The following is a 19,506-nucleotide window of genomic DNA, read 5'->3' as shown; positions in this document are numbered from 1 at the left end:
GGCACATCCAACACACTCTCAACTTCTGGAATGTGCCCACTAGTTCAAAAAGGTTGGCGACCCTTTCCATAGTGGAACAAACCCCTAGGAACCTCTTCCTCCTCATTCATTCTCTCATTTATTAACAAAATTTATAAACCAATTATGTATGGAAGTAAGAGCTGGACCATAAAGAAGATTGCTCACCGAAGAATTGATGCTTTGAATTATGGTGCTGGAGGAGACTCTTGAGAGTCCCATGGACTGCAAGAAGATCAAACCTCTCCATTCTTAAGGAAATCAGCCCTGAGTGCTCACTGGAAGGACAGATCCTGAAGCTGAGGCTCCAATACTTTGGCCACCTCATAAGAAGAGAAGACTCCCTGAAAAAGACCCTGATGTTGGGAAAGATTGAGGGCACAAGGAGAAGGGGACAACAGAGGATTAGATGGTTGGACAGTGTTCTCGAAGCTACCAGCATGAGTTTGACCAAACTGTGGGAGGCAGTGGAAGACAGAAGTGCCTGGCGTGCTCTGGTCCATGGGGTCACAAAGAGTCGGACACGACTAAATGACTAAACAACAATATACCGTTTATTCATCAAAAAGCTCCATGTGGTTTCCATAAAACAATATAAAATATTCACTGAAAATCCCTAAAACTGAAAACAAGTTAACCTAAAATTTAGCAAAACATAAAGTCAGCAATTTTCTCCCTTACTATACACACACAAGTAAAACTTTGTGTTGAAATCAAATTCTTATTCTGAAACTCTTCTTGGTTCTCATAATCATGGATATAAGATTGGTATAAGCTGTTATCTGGAATTCCCACAAGACCTGGAGGTCTGTGTTTTCTCAACCAATTCTTAGCAGCCATAGCAAATGACTTGATGCAGAATTAATAGCAGATAAATATGACGGATGGGTCTGTAATTTCATCCGGCACATTAGCAATGCCACACAATTCCAGCAAATGTTTCCCCAATGGGTGGTTGAGCTACGAGGATACTGTGGAGATTAAATTATCGTTTAAAATTGTGCCTGGTGTTTATTCATGTTAATATATAAATCAACTTTGTGGAGTGTTTCCCTTGCTCCTTGCTTAGCTGCAAATAAGGATGTGCCCCATAAGGTAAAATCAAATCAAATATTTGGGTGCTGGTGTTGTTTTTAACTATTCAAGTGAATGATTCTCTCATTTTGTTGCCAGCTGCATGTAAGTTTCAGGACAGAATCTGGAAACAACCTCCTGGTTCTCATAAATTCCTGGAAGGATTCCTTTTTTCAGCAAGGGAGGCGCCAAAAGGGAAAATCCGCTTCCCACTGAAGTTAATAGGGAAAACAGCCTCTTATCTGACTTTTGTAGCTTGCATTTACAATAGATTCGAAATCACCGGGGAAGGGGGAGGAGCTTCACACGCCAATCCATCACCCCTTTCGTACAACGGGAAACATTTGGCACACGCCGGATTCCGTACAACATGGCTGTTCCCCACAACGGAGCAACCCAGGCGAAATGCGAAGTAAAAAATAAATAAATCCAATCCCACCTACCCATCCCACCACAGTAGATCGGCGAGCCATTGCTTGCGTGCTTGCTTGATCGATCGAGCTGTCTGTCTGTCTGTGCATTCAACTCAGTTCTTGCCCAACACACTCAAATCGACCCCCGGGAAGCTACTGAAGCTTGCTTAAAATAAAACAAAAAGTTAAATAATTTGCATTTGATTGAGGGGAGAAAAAACACACCCTTGGGAGAGGAGCGAGAGATCGGCATCCTCCAACTTTGCGCCTTGTCCATTTCAAACCCCCGCCCCAATATTTGTTGACTTGGCAGCCAGCATGGAAAGTGGGGAACTCCCACGCACCTCCCTCCCCTCCCCCCGCTGGACGGCTTTTTCTCCCTGCCCATAAATAACAACCCCTATCGCCGCCTGGTTTTCTCCCCAGGTGCCTAGAAGCTGCCGAGAAACCGCTTCCCCAGGGATGCACATTTCCGAACAACAAGCTTTGCAAGGAGGATTGCAAGCAAATAGGACCCAGTCTGCCGTCGCTGCAGCAGCAGGAGCAGCTGGGAGAGCATAGCAGATTTGCTAATGCCTCGCACGTAGTGTTTTGCAGGAACTTCAGATCAATCTGGATGGTGGGGAAGAGAGGGGGAGCCTTGGCTGCATGGTAATCCAGCTTTCATATTGCCCACCACCTCCCCTCACATTTCCACTCCACCCCACGCCCCTCACCATCAAATTAAAACCTCTTGAGCATCCCCAGGTACTTGCCATCGGTGCGTGCGTGCGTGTGTGTGTATGTGCTCGGGAAAGGACCCTACCCCACCCCACCCAGAGGCATCTAACCCGGCTGAAGGAACGCCCATAGCCGAGTCCAGATTCTCGGATGCTAATGTGGTTAGATGTAGCCTGCGCCCTGGCGATGCTCACGTTGGGCGGGAGCCCCAGAAATCCTCGCAGGGCTCCCTGACAGTTGGGGACCTGATCCTCTTTCTGAGACCTTGAAACTTCGGCAGGTCGTTAGCATGGGGACACAGGATAAGGAGGAAAAGGGTTTGTACTCTCAGGATGTCTGACTCGGACGGGGGTGAGTGGGCTGTTTTGTGCGGGGTGGGTGGGTCGGTGGGTGGCGACGGAGGGGGGAAGGCTGTGTGTTGCTTTGACATCTAGCTCGGGCGAGGAAACGAGGATGGGTGAGGCATCCATCTGCCACGGCTCTCCAACTGGACTTAATGCAACAGGATGGCATTGACCTTGGTTAGCTGGGCAGTGTCGATTGGCAACGACGCCCAAGACTCGGTTGTTGCTGCCTCTGCTTGCTATCTGTCTCTTGTTATGACCAGGTAATGTCTAGCAGCCGAAGGTGGGAGGGGGATTGCCGGAGATCTCATTTTGCTTTTGTGCATAGAGCATAGAGCACCTAAATCAAGGATGCTATTTGCAGAGGGGATAGGAAAGCCTGCTGGATGCTGAAGGATTTTTAGTGGGTGTTGAGCAGCCCAGGTCCCTAACATATTTACTCGACAAGAAGTCCTGGTGCTGGTGGCAGTGGGATTCCCTTTGCAACCGGAGAGAGAGGGAGTCATATCCCACGAGGCTTCAGATGCAACCGAGGACTGGCTTGTTTTTAAAAATGTACATGCTGCTGCGTTAACCTGTTCAGTATATATATGCATACTGTACTAGCATGTTAACAAGCCAGTCTAGCCACACTGACGCTAGCAAGTTCCCCAGCGACACACAATCTCCTTCCGCTGCCCACAAAAGGCAAGTATTATTAGGGCATAGCTAGCGGTTGGTGAACGTACTAGACGAGATCTCTCATCAAGGAAATATAGTTCATTAGTGTTCTGTATTATGCATTCCAAAAGGAAAGTGTTGCCTTCTCTGCAAGGTAAGATTTCGGTTGTTCGTGTTTGTTGGCTCAGAGGCAACCTGCTGTTGCTCCAAAGTGGCAAAGAAATTTTTTTGCAAAAGCCAGGCAATACCTTACAGGAATACCATAAAGGCCAAATCTGCAAGATGGCTGTCCACACAAGGGATGAGGGGGGAATTTGATTCTGTTCACATTTAAAAGGGAATCTATCAAATTTCTACTTTCCGAAACAAGATGAGAACTGAAACACCACCATCCTTTGAAGTTTCCACATATCCAAATTTTGCAGTGCGGTTTTCCAACCAACCAGGCTTTTCATTATTAAAAAATTGCATATTGTAGGGGAAATGTGCATAAGGAATAATATGTTGGTAAAAATGACATACAAAAATGCATTCTATTAGGAAAAATGCTTGCAAAAATTGTGTGTGTTAGTCAAAACTGTGTACAAAAATGTGCATATTCGGAGAAATTTGCACCAAAATGCTGATAAATTTTTGTGAGGATTTAAAAAGAAATCACAGTTTGCTGCACAAATCTGGAGAAATGAATTTATGTATGGAAAAATTAGAAACTGGGAGAACCAGAATTGACAGATTTTTTTCCATCCCCAGTCCACACCCCAAACAGCGCAGTGGCAACACCCACATTCTATCACCCTATTGATGTTGGATCTTAACTATTCTACATAGAAGATATGTGTCATCTTAGAGCCATTCCAAAATATGTGCAATTGCAATAAATGCACAGTTGCCACTTATTTGCTGCTGGAGATCTAGGCATCTTTCCTTCAAGTAGTATTTGGGTTGCAAAGGTATTGCATTACCTCAATACTGCTCAAGCCACAACTGTCAATGGGAAAACACACCTTTTCCCCCCAGTGAGGGTATTGCCTGCAATTGATGATTGGCATAAGAAACAAACAAAGCTGTGTGAGTGTCATTAGGTGTGGCCATGCCATAACAACTTTGCAGTGCACTGCTGTGCATCTTTACTCAGAAGTAAGCCTCACTGTGTTCAATAGGGCTTTCTCACGGGAAAGGGTCCATAAGATTGCAGACTTGTGCGAAGTTGTGCACTCCTTGGCTTCAGCACTGGAACACACCACATTGAGACAGGGCAACCCCACCCTGTTTGGTTATGTGAGAAAAGCCTGTAGCACTAATGATGTTGGGATGGGGGCATTGCTATTTATAACAATGATAATGATCCACATGACATTTTCCTGTAAGCGTTTAATTCAAAGCACTTTGTACCCATTACCATAGAAATCCTTACGGCATCCCTAGCACGCCTATATTTACAGATTATATATATATATATATATATATATATATATATATATACATACACACACACACACACATACATACAATATATATATATATATACAATATATACAATAATACATATAATATATACAATATATACATATATATATATATATATATATATACACATATACACACACACAATATATACAATATATATATACTATATATACAATATAGCAGGCCTATATTTACAGATTGTAGAGCAGTGTGCTGATTCTGGGGGTGAGAAATAGTTGTTTGCCTATTCAGTCATCCTGACCATTCCTACTCAGAAGTCCCACTGAATCCAATTGGACTTACTCCCAGGTAAGTGGGGTTAGGATTTCAGCCTGTGATTTCCAGCTAGGGATTTCTCCGTTCATGCCGTTTACCATTGCACTGGCCCAGCCAAGGAGGGAGGTCTGCATTTCCATTTTTATTCTCTAGAAAGGTCCATAAAGCGATCCTTTAAATAAAAATAAAAATAAATCAGGCTATCAGATAGCAATGAACCGGAACAAGGAGTACAGTGGCTGCTTTTGACCTTCACAGTCACGAATTCTCATTTCCAATCCAGTCTTTGAAACTAAAGTAGATGATGAAGTATGATTATAGCTCCGATGAAATATTCCCATCCCTTTTTCATCTCCTTTCTCGAAGAGATCTGGGAAAGTCTTTCAAGGATTGGTTTCTTCAGCTGTTGCTTTTAAAACCTTATTTTCTCCTGTGTTAACCTGCTCACTATATGTGTAGAGCAATATATTGACAAGCCTGTGCATGGCAACACATAGGAAGAGTCCTGCTGGATCAAGTCAGTGCAGGATCCTGTTCTCACAGTGGGCAACCAGATGCCTGTAGCAGGATTTGCAGGTTCCAGCAAGTGGTATTCAGAAGCATACTGCTTCCAACAGTGGAGGTAGAATACAGTCATCAGGGTTAGTAGCCATTGATAACCTACTCCTCCTGGAATTTTTCCTAATCCTCTTTTAAAGCCATCCAAATTGGTGGCAATCAGTGCCTCCCATAGAAGGGAGTTCCATAGTTTAGCTATCTACTGCACAAAGTCCTTTATTTAGCCTGTTCCAAATCTCCCAACTTTAAACTTCATTGGCTATCCAATGACTACCCAAAGGTAGATCTACACATAGTGGGAGGGATAGACGGATGCTATATATAAGTCAGAAATTAAATTGTTATAACAAAAGAAAAGGGGAAAAAACACTATGTAAAATCGCATAGAAAAGTTTTTTGCTCTACAGCGCCATCTGGTGTTGCTTGTTTATAACACATTCAAAACATGTGTTGTTGTTTTTTACTAATGTAGCTAAGCCCCAGGTTAAGTTGGAAGCGCTGTTGTTGTAGTTGTTGTTAATTTCATTTCTATACCGCTTTATATGTTGTTGAAAAATTTCTCAAAGCACTTTGCATACTACAATAAAGCATCAAATAAAACAATCCAGAATAAAACATTACCGAAGAAAGTCAAGTATACATTCAAAGCAGCATAATTAACAGGAAACTAAAATACTATCTTGAAGATTTCAAAACAAAACGTTACCAAAGGAAGTCAAATACAAAATGCACATTTGAAGCAGCATAATTAGCGGGAGAATAAAATATTAACATTGCTGCTGGTGTTGCTGCCAACCCTGACAATGGTGGTTTGTGGTGGCTGGCAACTATAGCATCAACTCAAATTTGATGACCTGGGTCTGCACTAAGAGACAACCAAGGTGGTTTGTAAACTGTGGTTCAGTGACAGAACATCCGCTTTGCATGCAAATCTGTATTGCTCTAGCAGACAGGTGAGTTTTCAATTTGCACAACAGAGGAATCCAACGAAAGAATTGCACTAGCAGAAACTCATTTCACAGCAGATTGTACAATCTAAAGTATATTGCAAATGAAGTTACCAGCAACGTGCTTGTGCAATTTCTTGTGCAGCCACATTCTGCTGGTCCAAACATTTTGCCAGCAGAACAGGTATAACATTAAGTGACACTGGATACAATCCACAACACACACACACATACACACACGTACTTTAGGTGGGCCCAAAAAAGTCAAATAAAACATTCAGACATAAAACTGCATTTTCAAATCTCCACTTTTCTGTTTGCTACAGTATTGTTGTGTGTTCTTGTTCTGATGGAGAAAACATGCCAGCTAGTAGCTACCTCATTCCTTCTGAAAGAGACCTGAATTCAGTTCAGCACTTGCCTGTTTGTACCACAACTAAAACAGCTCAATGATTTAACCTTTTTTTGATGTCTCTACAGCTGTTCAAACTTCAGGAAAGCCTGGAAGTGTGCCTTATATGAATGCGTCAGGTACCATTTATCAGTTACAATACATAAACTTTTAACTTGCTTTGGTGATTTCACTATGTAACTAGTTCTTTCACTTTAAAAAAAAAAAATCTAAATGAAGAAATTGTTTTATGACCTGCACACTGGCAAACATGGTAATAATAATAATGTTTTAACTTCTATATAGCAGTATTGAGTGTTCAAAGTACAAGGCATACGTTGTTGTTGTTTAGTTGGTTGGTTTGCTGAATTTATATACCGTCCTATACCCAGGGGTCTCAGGGCGGTTCACAGAATAAAATCAAGATATAAAACCACAAAATACCAAATAAAAATAAAAACAACAACCCAATAGCCCAATAGAAGTTGTTGAGACAATTTCCGTGCAAGACAGGCCATTGTCATCATTCTTGCATTGGAGATATTTGGGACCGTAAGCAGGCTAAGGATAAGAGGCAAGGACCTTAGCCCAGTGACACAGTAGATGCAGAAAGTTGTCACAGCAATCCTTTACGCCTCAGTTAAAAGGATCAGATGGCAAATAATTGAGACCCTGTTGGAGCCCCTAGAGAACAGCTGCCAGTCAGAGCAAACAGTATTGGGTTAGATGAACAAAATGTCTGACCTTGTATAAGGATAGTGGGATACTGGGATAGTAAAAATAAAAAAGGTAAAGGACCTTTGGACGGTTAAGTCCAGTCAAAGGCAACTATGGGGTTGCGGTGCTCATCTTGCTTTCAGGCTGAAGGAGCTGGCATTTGTCCACAGACAGCTTTCCGGGTCATGTGGCCAGCATGACTAGACTGCTTCTGGTGCAACAGAACACTGTGACAGAAACCAGAGCGCATAGAGATGCCGTTTACCTTCCCGCCACAACGGTACCTATTTATCTACTTGCACTGGTGTGCTTTCAAACCGCTAGGTTGGCAGGAGCCGGGACAGAGCAACAGGCGCTCACCCTGTTGCGGGGATTCAAACCGCCAACCTTCTGATTGACGTTCCCAAGAGGCTCAGTGGTTTAGACCACAGTGCCACCCGTGTCCCTTACAGCTTGCTTACGGCTGGTGTTATACTTAAAGTAGGAACTTCCCAAATCACACTTTTAGCCATTAAACTAAAGCAGCTCACTCACTACTATAGCAGACTTTCTCCAATTTTGCAGGGACAGTCTTGGATTCAGGCAGCAGCCTAATGCTATCTCTACAACCAAAATATGCCTCCTGTTTTTGTTCGCAGGCGAAGAAGTGAAAATCTCGAAAGCCCAGCAGGATGTGAAGCCCAGAGATGAGCAGTAACTACTGCAACAACGCGTCATTGAGCATGAGTGTCAACGAGGTGTCCACCTTTCCCCTCACTCTGGAACAAAAAACCGGCTTTGCCTTCGTGGGGATCCTGTGTGTCTTTTTGGGACTTCTGATTATCAGATGCTTCAAAATCTTATTAGACCCTTATAGCAGTATGCCATCCTCCACGTGGGAGGATGAGGTGGAAGGGCTGGATAAGGGGACGTTTGAATATGCGCTTGCATGAAATACTCCAAAAACAAATTACCCTGCCTTAATTCTTATGTGTGTTTTTTCATTTGGGGTGGAGGGGTGGGGAAGGGGCCCTGGAATTCCTTAGTAAGGACGCATTTGTAACAGACGCCTATGTTTTGAAGACATGGGGGTGGCATTTTTGCTTTGTTTTGTTAAATAAAGGCTTTGTTGCAGATTCATAATCATTTTCACATAGTTTCTGCTTTGGCATGCTACTGTGCAGGCAGTTAATTTTTTCTGGGGGATACGCAGGGGTACACATACCCCTAAACATTTTGTGAATCTAAGCTTGGCTTCATTGAGGGGCAGTATTTCAATATGAGTAGGAAAAATGAGAGTACCCCTAAACATTTTTTTTAGGGGGGGAAGCACTGTGTGCAGGTAAGAACGAAGTGTGCAAAGGTGTGCCAATAATTGTGCAAATGAAAAAGAAGTTGTGAGGAAGGAGGACATTTAAAGCATGGGTAGGCAAACTAAGGCCCGGGGGCCAGATGCGGCCCAATCGCCTTCTGAATCCGGCCCGCAGACGGTCTGGGAATCAGCGTGTTTTTACATGAGTAGAATGTGTGCTTTTATTTAAAATGCACCTCTGGGTTATTTGTGGGGCATAGGAATTCGTTCATTATTTTTTCCCACCCAAAATATAGTCCGGCCCCCCACAAGATCTGAAGGAGTGTGGACCGGCCCTCTGCTGAAAAAGTTTGCTGACCCCTGATTTAAAGCATGGTCAAGATTTGAACAGAAAATTATAGCGCCTTGATTTTAGCCTTGAAGACCAGACATTCCTAGGCCAGGCACAGAGAGAGATGAAACGAATTAAGAGTTTGCTTTTATGGGGCTGGGGAGAGAAGAGGATCAACACCCCCCACCCCATCTTTATCTCTCTCCTTCAGGGCACCCAGAGGTGTTGAGAGCCCTCCTTCTGACCTAGGAACACCTAGAAGGGGCTAGCTTGGAGCGGCCCTTACTTCTGCTTACTGTCTCACACAATGAAGACTACGTGAAAAAGCTCAAAGAAGACACAAAGAAGAGGCAGTAACTAGTTGCGCCTCAAGGTCACCTCTTAGCTCATACAGCGAGAACGAGAGTGACAATATTTGACAGCTGTTCAATTCCATTTTTAAGAAATGCTGGAATCAAAATTTCATCTCAGCCTTGTCACTCTTGTTAAAGAGGTGCTCGGAGAGCCCGCTGAGATAAAGCCAATCGGCACAGACAGACCATTCATTCATCTCTATAATTTCATATTGTGCCATTTGCCTTATAATCTAGACAAATGACAACCAAGGGAATTGTGGGGTCTGTCGGCTAAACGAAAATGCCACTCAGGCTGCGCTGGATCTTAAAGGGAAAGCTGGGAACGTGAAAGCCAAAGTCCAAAGAGAGGAGCGGGTTCAATTGCTGCAGGAAATAGGAATACAATGGAACACTGCAGGGAGGTAACAGTGCAGCGTGTGAGAATGATCTAGCAGGACTAGGGAACATTCCTTCTGGAGACCTTCATGAGACACAGTGTGACATTTAAGAGAGTCAGTTTGCCTCCAGACTGACAATATTTTTTGGAAGTATTCCAGTGAATACAAGAAATTCAGAGTCTCTTCCTTTTTTATTGTACATTCACGATCATTTGTTCTCACAATGGTATCAGGGCAGTTATATGGAATCCCATTTTGAATACTGTTTGTGCCTGAAAGCCCGCTCACCCTTTCGTGTGTGGCGACACTGCGGGATGGAGGAGGCTTCACTGGGGCCCCGATGGGAGAATTCAACCTGGCTGGACCCTGCTTTGGAAAATGGGGATACAGGCTACAGCTTGGGCTGTGCAGGGGGCGGAGCCAATGAAGCTGGGAGTGGGCTTCCCTTGGATCCGCCCCTCACTCATTTAAGCAGCCAGCCAGCTTGGCCGGTTTCATTTTGGGGTGGACACACTGCTTCGTTTCCAATTAGTGCATGCCCCATAACTTCCTGAGTCGACAACTCTTCATACCACAATTTTTCCCCAGTTGGTTTGTTTTTCTCCCACTTTTGTTGTGCTAAAGCTTGTAAACCTATAGTGAGCTATCAAATGCAGAAACTAAAAGAACCAACAGTTCAAGCACACAAGAACTATCTTGTTGTATCAGGCCAAAGGGCCACCTAACATTTGTTGCAACTGTGGTTCTTCGGGAGTTGTTGGACTCCCAACTCCCACCAGTCCCATCAAGCATGACCAATGGTCAGGGATTTTATTTGTTTGTTTATATTTCATGAAATTTATATACCACATGATTGGGGGGGGGGCTCAAAGTGGTTTATGAAAAAACGATAAAACAATAAAATTATCACAATAAAATAGAATAAAACAAATCAAAACTCCTACAAACTTTATAAAGATCTGGGTAGCCTTATCTGAGTGAGAATGTCTTCAGCAGGCGCTGAATGGAATTCAGCGAAGTATGATGGGAGTTGTAGTCCATTAAAATCTGGAAGGTCACAGGTGCCCCATCAGTGATTTGATCCTTTGTCAGGTACTTCTACATGGATGCTTTCTGCCTATTTTCCTCCTCATTCCACTTTAATCAGGATAGCTATCTTCCACACATTTCTAGATTCCATGGGTGGTATTCAATTAAGTCTTACTTGGAGTAGTAGACCCATATAAATTAATGAACACAACTAAGAAGCCTTGATTTCAATAGATCTACTCTGAGTATCCTCTGTATTTATATCCACTGTATCCCATCCAAAGTGGGGGTGGGGGTGCGTGACTGACTGAGCCTTTTCTCCATGCTTCAGGGCAGACCCCCCCCCCAAAAGTACTTCTTCACACACCATATAAACTATGGAATTCATTCCCACGATGATGGTCACCAACTTGGATGGCTTTAAAAGAATCATTTTGCATTCTTATATAACCGCCCAAAATCAAATGAATGGCAGCACTTAGATGTTAAAGGATGGCGTGGTGATAGTAAGTAACCTGTGTTTTCTTCAGGATAAAGATAACGTAAGGTTTTGTTCTTTTGCTGTCACCCTCAAACGGTTTTTAACTTCTTAGATAGGATAATCTAGTGAGTGTTATCTTCAAATGTCCATTTTTACCAAGAAACAGGTTGCCATACTCACAACTAATTTTTGCTGAATCACGCCCAGTGCCTAAAGTGAAAGAATGACCTTCGTAAGCTTCAAGGGCATAAATAAAAAAAAATCCAACGTATTGGCATGAATATTTAATTACTTTTAAACATTGCTACATAGTCATTATTTCAGTAGCACATGACTGGCTGGGAATATGGTCCGAAACAGCCCTGTGCATATTTCTGTGAGTGCATTTACAATTGCAAACATAGTTTATGAACTCGAGAGAGCAAAGGTCAAGATCTTGAAGAGTACCTAAATCACCTTCACTGGGTCCACTGACATTCAGGGAGAGCTGAGTGCCAGATCTGACTCCTTCCGTCCAAGAATTAATGGGCTCATTACTAGCTAATATTTAAAAAGCTGAAATGTTCCTCTGGACACGCACCTTCTGTTTCAAATTCAGGGATTGGCTGGTACCCTCGGTGTTCTATATAGAAGAAAGAACCCGGCCGCTTAAGTATTGTTTGTGGTGGGAAAGGACACCATGGGCAAGGTACATTAGAAAATAAGAAAATAACTGCTGATTGGTTTAAAGAGAGGGCTTGCACAGTATAAACATTTGATATTTTGGAGATGCCTAAAGGTAGACAGCTTAAGCAGACAGATCCCTGACAATACCAACATCCTCTCCAATATCGTTTGTAAAAGGTAAGCTTTTTAAAATTATTATTTCATTCCCCACCAGGGTTACGACTCAGTCATAATTTGGATGAATTGTTCATGTTGCGAAATCTTTGTCCGCAACAAATAGAGAGAGAGAAACGACGGCCCAGATTTTCTCCTAAGAAAGTAAATCCCAACAATGCAACAATAAATGCAACTTGAATGAATCAGAGATGATATATTCAGCATTTTGAGAGACGGAATTGAATAAAACACTGTCTGTAGATATTGTGCGATCGATATTGCCTTGGACTTTTCATCAGCACAGTGCCAAGAAGGGAAACGTGAACAGAAATCTGGGCATAAAGAGAATCTAGAGGCGGGGAAAAGCTTTCTACTTTGATCTGTCCCCAGGAGCATGTGTTTGTTGTATTAGTAGAAAGAAAGAAAGAAAGAAAGAAAGAAAGAAAGAAAGAAAGAAAGAAAGAAAGCAGGTGCAAGATCCTTAATGTTGTTCCTTTTTCCGCCCCACTGATTGACGAATGGAATTGCCAGGTTAAGTTGCAAATATTGTCTGCTTAAAAGATGGTAGCATGCAATATCATGCAATACAGTGGTACCTTGGGTTAAGTACTTAATTCGTTCCGGAGGCCTGTTCTTAACCTGAAACTGTTCTTAACCTGAAGCACCACTTTAGCTAATGAGGCCTCCTGCTGCCACTGTGCCACCGGAGCATGATTTCTGTTCTCATCCTGAAGCAAAGTTCTTAACCTGAAGCACTATTTCTGGGTTTGCGGAGTCTGTAACCTGAAGCGTATGTAACCTGAAGCGTATGTAACCCGAGGTACCACTGTATCTTTACTTAATATGCATATACAGTACTTTCAATATTTTTTAAAAAATGTGTTTTGTTTGAGCTTGTTTAATCTTTGCAAAGGCCTTTAGCCAAAAGCAATAAAAGTTTTCATTGACTAGTCCTGCACACATCTAGCCGTCCAAGATAGTAAACGTGGAGGCAGATTTCCACCTACATTGCAAGACAGACAGGAAGATGCACCCACATCTGAGCTGAGACTACCAGTTGGGATCACAACTGAACACTTCATATCCAGATGTGCATGAATGTGCGTTTGACTTGCACATGTGAACAGTGACAGCCAGTTCAGCAACAGAAACTGCGTATGGAAAGTTTGCCAGAACAGAGCTAATACTGGAATATAATCTCCAAAGATACTTCCAGATTATATCAAATTGTTTGGAAGAGCACCAATATCTTTGGCTGTGGCACCCTGATTGATGTTTGCAAGCACACAGGCATCCAAAATTTGCTGTGTTTGTAGCATTTGACCACAATCCAACACATAACTAGGCATATTTGAGCCAATTAAATTCAATGAGCCTTAATGTGCTTAATTTTGGGTTGGATTGTGTCCGCTCGAGGCGAGCTTTGCATATCACTGAAAAATAAACAAGTACCAAAATGTGTTTTCTGAAGATAGAACCTGGGCCCTTGCCAAAGTGGTAAGAATAGTTGGGTTTAAAGTGGATATGTAGCAGGTGGGTTGCGGGTGCAGAATTCTTCCCTGACTCCACATCCTCAACCCCCATTGCATAATTGTTTTTCTCTGAGTGAAGGGTTCAGCATTTTGGTCCTGCCTGCTACTTTTCTGCTTAAAATACTCATTTACCCTCCCACTCACCCACCTCCTCTCAGGTTTTCCCCCTCCTCCTGCTTATGAAACTAGGAATAGGGATAGAGTAAATTCAATTCACCTTGAACTTACGGTACCCAATTTTCTCCTTGCCTTGTGCCTTGGTCAGAGCCAGCTGGCAGAGCTTTGAATTATTATTATTTTTAAATTTTTTATCCCATATTTGCAGTTTTACTACATTAACTGTAAGCTTGTTTGAATCTTGTTTGAAAAGTGAGAAGTAAATATGTCAGTTGCAAGCAGTCCCTGGGCAGAAGTCAAGACTCCTGCATCACCCTCCCATAGTTGTGTTATCATTTTGAACCAGCTCTGAACTAACTGCTAGAGGGTATCCATTTACTAAATGTATGCCATGCCTTTCCTCCTAAAGGAACCCAGGGTGGCAAATGCAAATGTGATAAAACAATAAAGACATCTTTAAAACATAAAAAACCCCAATTCCGATACAGAGGCAGACTGGGAAAGTTGTCAACAGTGGTACAGTCATACCTCGGGTTGAAGTAGCTTCAGGATGAGTATTTTTGGGTTGCGCTCCATGGCGACCTAGAAGTAATGAAGTGCGCTACTTCTGGGTTTCGCCACTCGCACATGCACAGACAGTCAAAATGACATCCCGCGCATGCGTGGAAGCGGCGAATCGAGACACGCAGACACGTGGACGTGGGTTGCGTTCGCTTCAGGATGTGAACGGGGCTCCGGAACGGATTCCGTTCGCGTCCAGAGGTACCACTGTACCTCGGGTTACAGACGCTTCAAGTTACAGACTCCGCTAACCCAGAAATAGTACCTCGGGTTAAGAACTTTGCTTCAGGATAAGAACAGAAATCGTGCTCCGGCAGCACGGTGGCAGCGGGAGGCCCCATTAGCTAAAGTGGTGCTTCAGGTTAAGGACAGTTTCAGGTTAAGAACGGACCTCCGGAATGAATTAAGTTCTTAACCCGAGGTACCACTGTACTTAAAAGGCTTGTTGGAAGAGAAAGGTTTTTGGTAGGCACCAAAAACACAACAGAGGCAGCACCTATCTGATTTTTAAGAGGAAGAAATTGCAGAGGGTTGGTGCCAGTCCTTGTATCGTGCAGAATGGACCTTCTGATAAGATGCTATCTGTAGGGCACAGTGATCAACTGGATATAAAAAGGGCAAAGTTCTCGAGCTTTTGCAAAAGCTATTTTTTTAAAAGCTATTTTTAAGGAAATTCGGCAAAACTTACACTTCCGATATGGATTGCCATACGTCCGGATTTCCCCTGACATTACAGAGGTTTCAGCCCGGATACTGTTTCCAGCTGCCGAATCCCGGCTATGTCCAGGAAATTCCAGACAAATGGCAGCCCTAAGAATTTAGCCCAGGAGCTAATTGGCAGCCAGTGCAGTTATAGGTCTTGTGAGGACACAAGCTAAGCTTTGGGGTGGGACTTGCATTTAATGAGATGTGCTGACATGGTTCATTTCTGAGTACGTGTTGACATGCTGGTACTTAACTTCCCAAGCCCTATGCACCTTTGGAGTCTGGCGCCTGATGGAATGCCTGTTCTCAATTTGACGCCCATGTGTTCTGATTGTCTTCAGAGGGCCTGCTGCCCAAAGTGAAGTGGATGGCAGGTCATGGGAACCTAGGAGATGCCAATAATAATAATAATAATAATAATAATAATAATAATAATAATTTATTATTTATACCCCGCCCATCTGGCTGGGTTTCCCCAGCCACTCTGGGCAGCTTTCAACAGAATATTAAAATACAATAACCTACTAAACATTAAAAGCTTCCCTAAACAGGGCTGCCTTCAGATGTCTTCTAAACGTCTGGTAGTTGGTTTTCTCTTTGACATCTGGTGGGAGGGTGTTCCACAGGGCAGGTGCCACTACCGAGAAGGCCCTCTGCCTGGTTCCCTGTAACTCAAGAATTGAACCTAAGACCTTCTGCATGCAAGGCAATTGTTCTACCACCACTGAGCTACGCCCTTCCCCAAAGTCAGTAGAGGGTCTCCTCTTGTGGTGCCCCATTCCTCCCCAAGGGAAGATCAGCTTCCACTGAATTATTTTTATTTATTTCCTTAAAACATTTATACCCCACCTTTGCCCCAGTAAGCCGGCAATCGGCTGTCGGAAACGGTGTCCAAGTGAAAATCAGCAGTGGTTTTTTTGCCGATTTCCCTTACAAATAGCTCAAAAACTTCATTGTTTTATTTTTTTATTTTTGAGATTTTGTAAAAAAAGGGGGGGGAGCTCAACAGTTTTCTGTACGGATTTTCACTTTTTGAAATATGGCAACCCTAGAGGAAGGTGATAAATTAACCATTTAAAACAGCCCTTGCAGTATAACAACAAAACACTAAAGGTGCAATCCTAACCACAGTTGTAGTGCACACTGGACAGGGCAAAAGGTGAGGGTAGGCAAATCATTGCACCAGCTCGGAACTTGCAAAGCAATCAGGCCTGTTGTTGTTGTTGTTTAGTCGTTTAGTCGTGTCCGACTCTTCATGACCCCATGGACCAGAGCACGCCAGGCACTCCTGTCTTCCACTGCCTCCTGCAGCTTGGTCAAACTCATGCCGGTAGCCTCAACAACACTGTCCAACCATGTCGTCCCCTTCTCCTTGTGCCCTCCATCTTTCCCAACGTTAGGGTCTTTTCCAGGGAGTCTTCCCTTCTCATGAGGTGGCCAAAGTATTGGAGCCTCAGCTTTAGGATCTGTCCTTCCAGTGAGCACTCAGGGCTGATTTCCTTAAGAATGGATAGGTTTGATCTTCTTGCAGTCAATCAGGCCTACATCAGGTCAAATGCCCAACTAAGGAGATCGCAGGCTGGCTCAGCCCCTTCTTCCCCCCATTTTGGGGCTTTTCACCGGTTCTGCTGTTGGGATCCTGCCAGCAGCAGTTACACACACACACACACACACACACACACACACACTTACCTTCCTTAAAGAATTTTGCATCACGGTTCTCCGGTCAAGTAATAATGTTCCAGGCATTCGCTCTCTGGAACCTTCAGCATGAATTTCCCTGCTGCTTTGAATCCTATTGGATCTTACACTTTCCCTGATGTCTTATTCTGTCTTGCAAACCATTCTCACAGTTGTCTGTTGAAAGGTAGTGCATAGATTTGATATTTTAAAAATAAAAATAAATGGTAAGACACCAGGCTTGATGGCTAGAAAGAAATCAGCTAATTTAAAATATTGCTTGTTTTTTCTTTGTTGGTTGACAGAGTTGCACATTATCATTTTAAGAGTAAGAGTGTTGGCGGAAGCAATTACTGAATGAGAGACACCGGGATCATCTGCACACCACAGCAGTCTGGGAATCTGACGACAAAGAAGCAGTAAGATCTGTGACTGAAATATCCGTTGCCCATAAATATGTCTATGAATAATTCTCCAAATGTATTTTTGGACCCATGTCCAAACAGATTTCAGGTCAATGTCATTAATGAAAGCCATGACAATACACTACAATCTCAAGGCGATCCCGACTCACAACGCTACGAAGAGACTTCTTTTGCAGACGATGTCAATAATAGACTCCGAGTCGGCTACAGGCCTGAAAACAGAGAATTATATGACAATTTCTTTCAAAACGGAGATGCCGCGAAAACAGATGGGAATTTTCACCCTTATGATACCCACAGCAACACGTATTACCTGAAAACATTTGGTCATAATACAATGGATGCCGTGCCTAAGATTGGTTACTACCGAAACACTGGCAGTGTCAGTGGGGTCAAAATTAACAGACCAAGTCTGATGGATATTCACGAACAGCTGGCAAAGGTATGTCAAAGAAAGAAAAGACAGATAATCTCTTTTGTTCTTTTGAAGAGTTATTGGTAACATAACCCGTATAGCCTCAACTGAGAGGGCATTAAGAATGACCATACTTGTAGCTCAATCCAATTCATATTTACTCAGATGGAAGTCTATATTTAATGGCAGGGGCAGTGATCTCGATATTGTGGAATACAACTCCCATCATTCCTGACCATTGACCACCCTGGTTGGGACCGATGGGAGTTGTAGTCCACATCTGGATGGCACTATATTGGATATCCCTGCTCAAGAGAGCCAGTGTGGTGTAGTGGTTAAGAGCGGTAGTCTTGTAATCTGGGGAACCGGGTTCGCGTCTCTGCTCCTCCACATGCAGCTGCTGAGTGACCTTGGGCCAGTCACACTTCTTTGAAGTCTCTCAGCCCCACTCACCTCACAGAGTGTTTGTTGTGGGGGAGGAAGGGAAAGGAGAATGTTAGCCACTTTGAGACTCCTTAAAGGGAGTGAAAGGCGGGATATCAAATCCGAACTCTTCTTCTTCGTCATCTTCAATGGGGCCCACTGCCAGGTATGCATGCATAACATTGAAATATTGTATGCTTAGCTGTGAGCTGGGTTAATTAAATTCAGTGGGACCTAAATCCCCAACTTTCTTTCTATGTATGTAAATAAGCACCCATGATTTTATGTAATAAAGCAAGGCTTAAAAAAAAGAAGCCGCTTGCAATCAGCTTAACACAAAGATCTAGTTCTCAGTAATGTAGTAACTGTTCAGGTGGAGCTTCATATAATATACAGATAATAAGCATGTCAGGGGGAAAGCTGTAGAGCTCTGGATTGCAGGAACTGCTTCATGGATAATTCCATAGTGGGAAGGGTCCTAAGGTTTAAAAATATGAAGCCCACTGATGTAAAACAATGGATCCTGTTTATCAGTTAGCATAGGGTTGATACCAAATATATATATATATATATATATATATATATATATAGTTTCTTTAATATAACGTATCCCATGCAGCACTAAGTTAAAGTCACTCGGCCGTATTCTTATTTCAGTAGCAAAATGCTTTGCGCCAATGAACACATAAGCAGGTTGCTGGTGACTTTGTTGTAAAATAAATAAAGCATTCAAATGCACAATGAGTTTCCATTGGCACAACTGTTGCAGTGGATTCCTCTGTTGCACAACATTAAAATTCACCTGTCCGTTAGCACAAGAGTCCTTGGACTAGCAGACAGAGAACACTGCATACAGCCCCATATGCTTTCAAGCTGTTCCTGAGCTGTTTGAGAATTCTCGTCCTCCTCTGTAGAAAATACCATGAAACACACACACATACACAAACACTCAAAATTTGCCACCAAAAATAGCATGGAGAATTTTTAGAGGCCATGGATATATGAATATATCTCTAGAAAATTCACACCATCCAAGATTCTGTCTCTTTCAAGTCCCTAATGAAATGAGAAAATGATATGTAGAGAAAAAGTCTTGGCATGCCTTGGCAGAACGATGTTGTATTCCATGCGAGGGGGAAAGCTGGAGATTTGCTTGTTTTCTCCTATTTTGCACGATTTGTTATAGTTTTGCTAATTACAGAAGGGAGCTGTCCAGGTCCTGAAGCGCAACCTCCAACCACTGAAGATCTCATTTGCTTTGGTGTCTTATTTGCAGCTGGCATTGTCCATATCTTCACATAAATGCCAGACCCTTGTTTTCTTTTAAAAGGGGGAAAACTGAGATTTTCAGATTGCTGTATCCCTGCTCACACATT

At 42.9% G+C, this 19,506-nt stretch overlaps 2 protein-coding genes across 7 annotated transcripts in view; both read left to right on the top strand.

Annotated features, from left to right (window-relative positions):
- The first annotated feature begins 1,951 nt into the window (after positions 1-1,951).
- Positions 1,952-8,707, top strand: CTXN2 (cortexin 2). 5 transcript variants are annotated; one of them, XM_080980613.1, is made up of 3 exons: positions 1,952-2,252; positions 6,958-7,008; positions 8,224-8,707. In XM_080980613.1, the coding sequence occupies exon 3, from the start codon at positions 8,272-8,274 to the stop codon at positions 8,515-8,517; it is 246 nt and encodes an 81-aa protein (XP_080836739.1). In that variant the 5' UTR covers positions 1,952-2,252; positions 6,958-7,008; positions 8,224-8,271; the 3' UTR covers positions 8,518-8,707. The 5 variants fall into 5 exon arrangements, with proteins under 5 accessions (XP_080836739.1, XP_080836738.1, XP_080836736.1 ...); XM_080980612.1 differs by lacking the exon at positions 1,952-2,252 and adding an exon at positions 2,282-2,576; XM_080980610.1 differs by lacking the exon at positions 1,952-2,252 and adding an exon at positions 2,283-2,542.
- An 8,487-nt stretch (positions 8,708-17,194) lies between these two features.
- Positions 17,195-19,506, top strand: part of SLC12A1 (solute carrier family 12 member 1) — a 72,626-nt gene continuing 70,314 nt past the window's right edge. For both annotated transcript variants that reach the window (XM_080980325.1, XM_080980326.1), the window contains exon 1: positions 17,195-17,734. In XM_080980325.1, the coding sequence (XP_080836451.1) occupies positions 17,324-17,734 (411 nt within the window). In that variant the 5' untranslated portion in view covers positions 17,195-17,323. The remainder of the gene's footprint in view (positions 17,735-19,506) is intronic.

Source organism: Podarcis pityusensis, assembly GCF_964106645.2.
Source record: "Podarcis pityusensis genome assembly, chromosome: 14".
NCBI classification, from domain to species: Eukaryota; Metazoa; Chordata; class Lepidosauria; order Squamata; family Lacertidae; genus Podarcis; species Podarcis pityusensis.
The sequence above is the reverse complement of the archived record's forward strand: the minus strand, read 5'-3'. Positions and strand labels throughout refer to the sequence as shown.

Excerpts from the sequence above, each read along its gene's own strand:
- CTXN2 (XM_080980613.1), top strand. The coding sequence starts at position 8,272 with ATGAGCAGTAACTACTGCAACAACGCGTCATTGAGCATGAGTGTCAAC.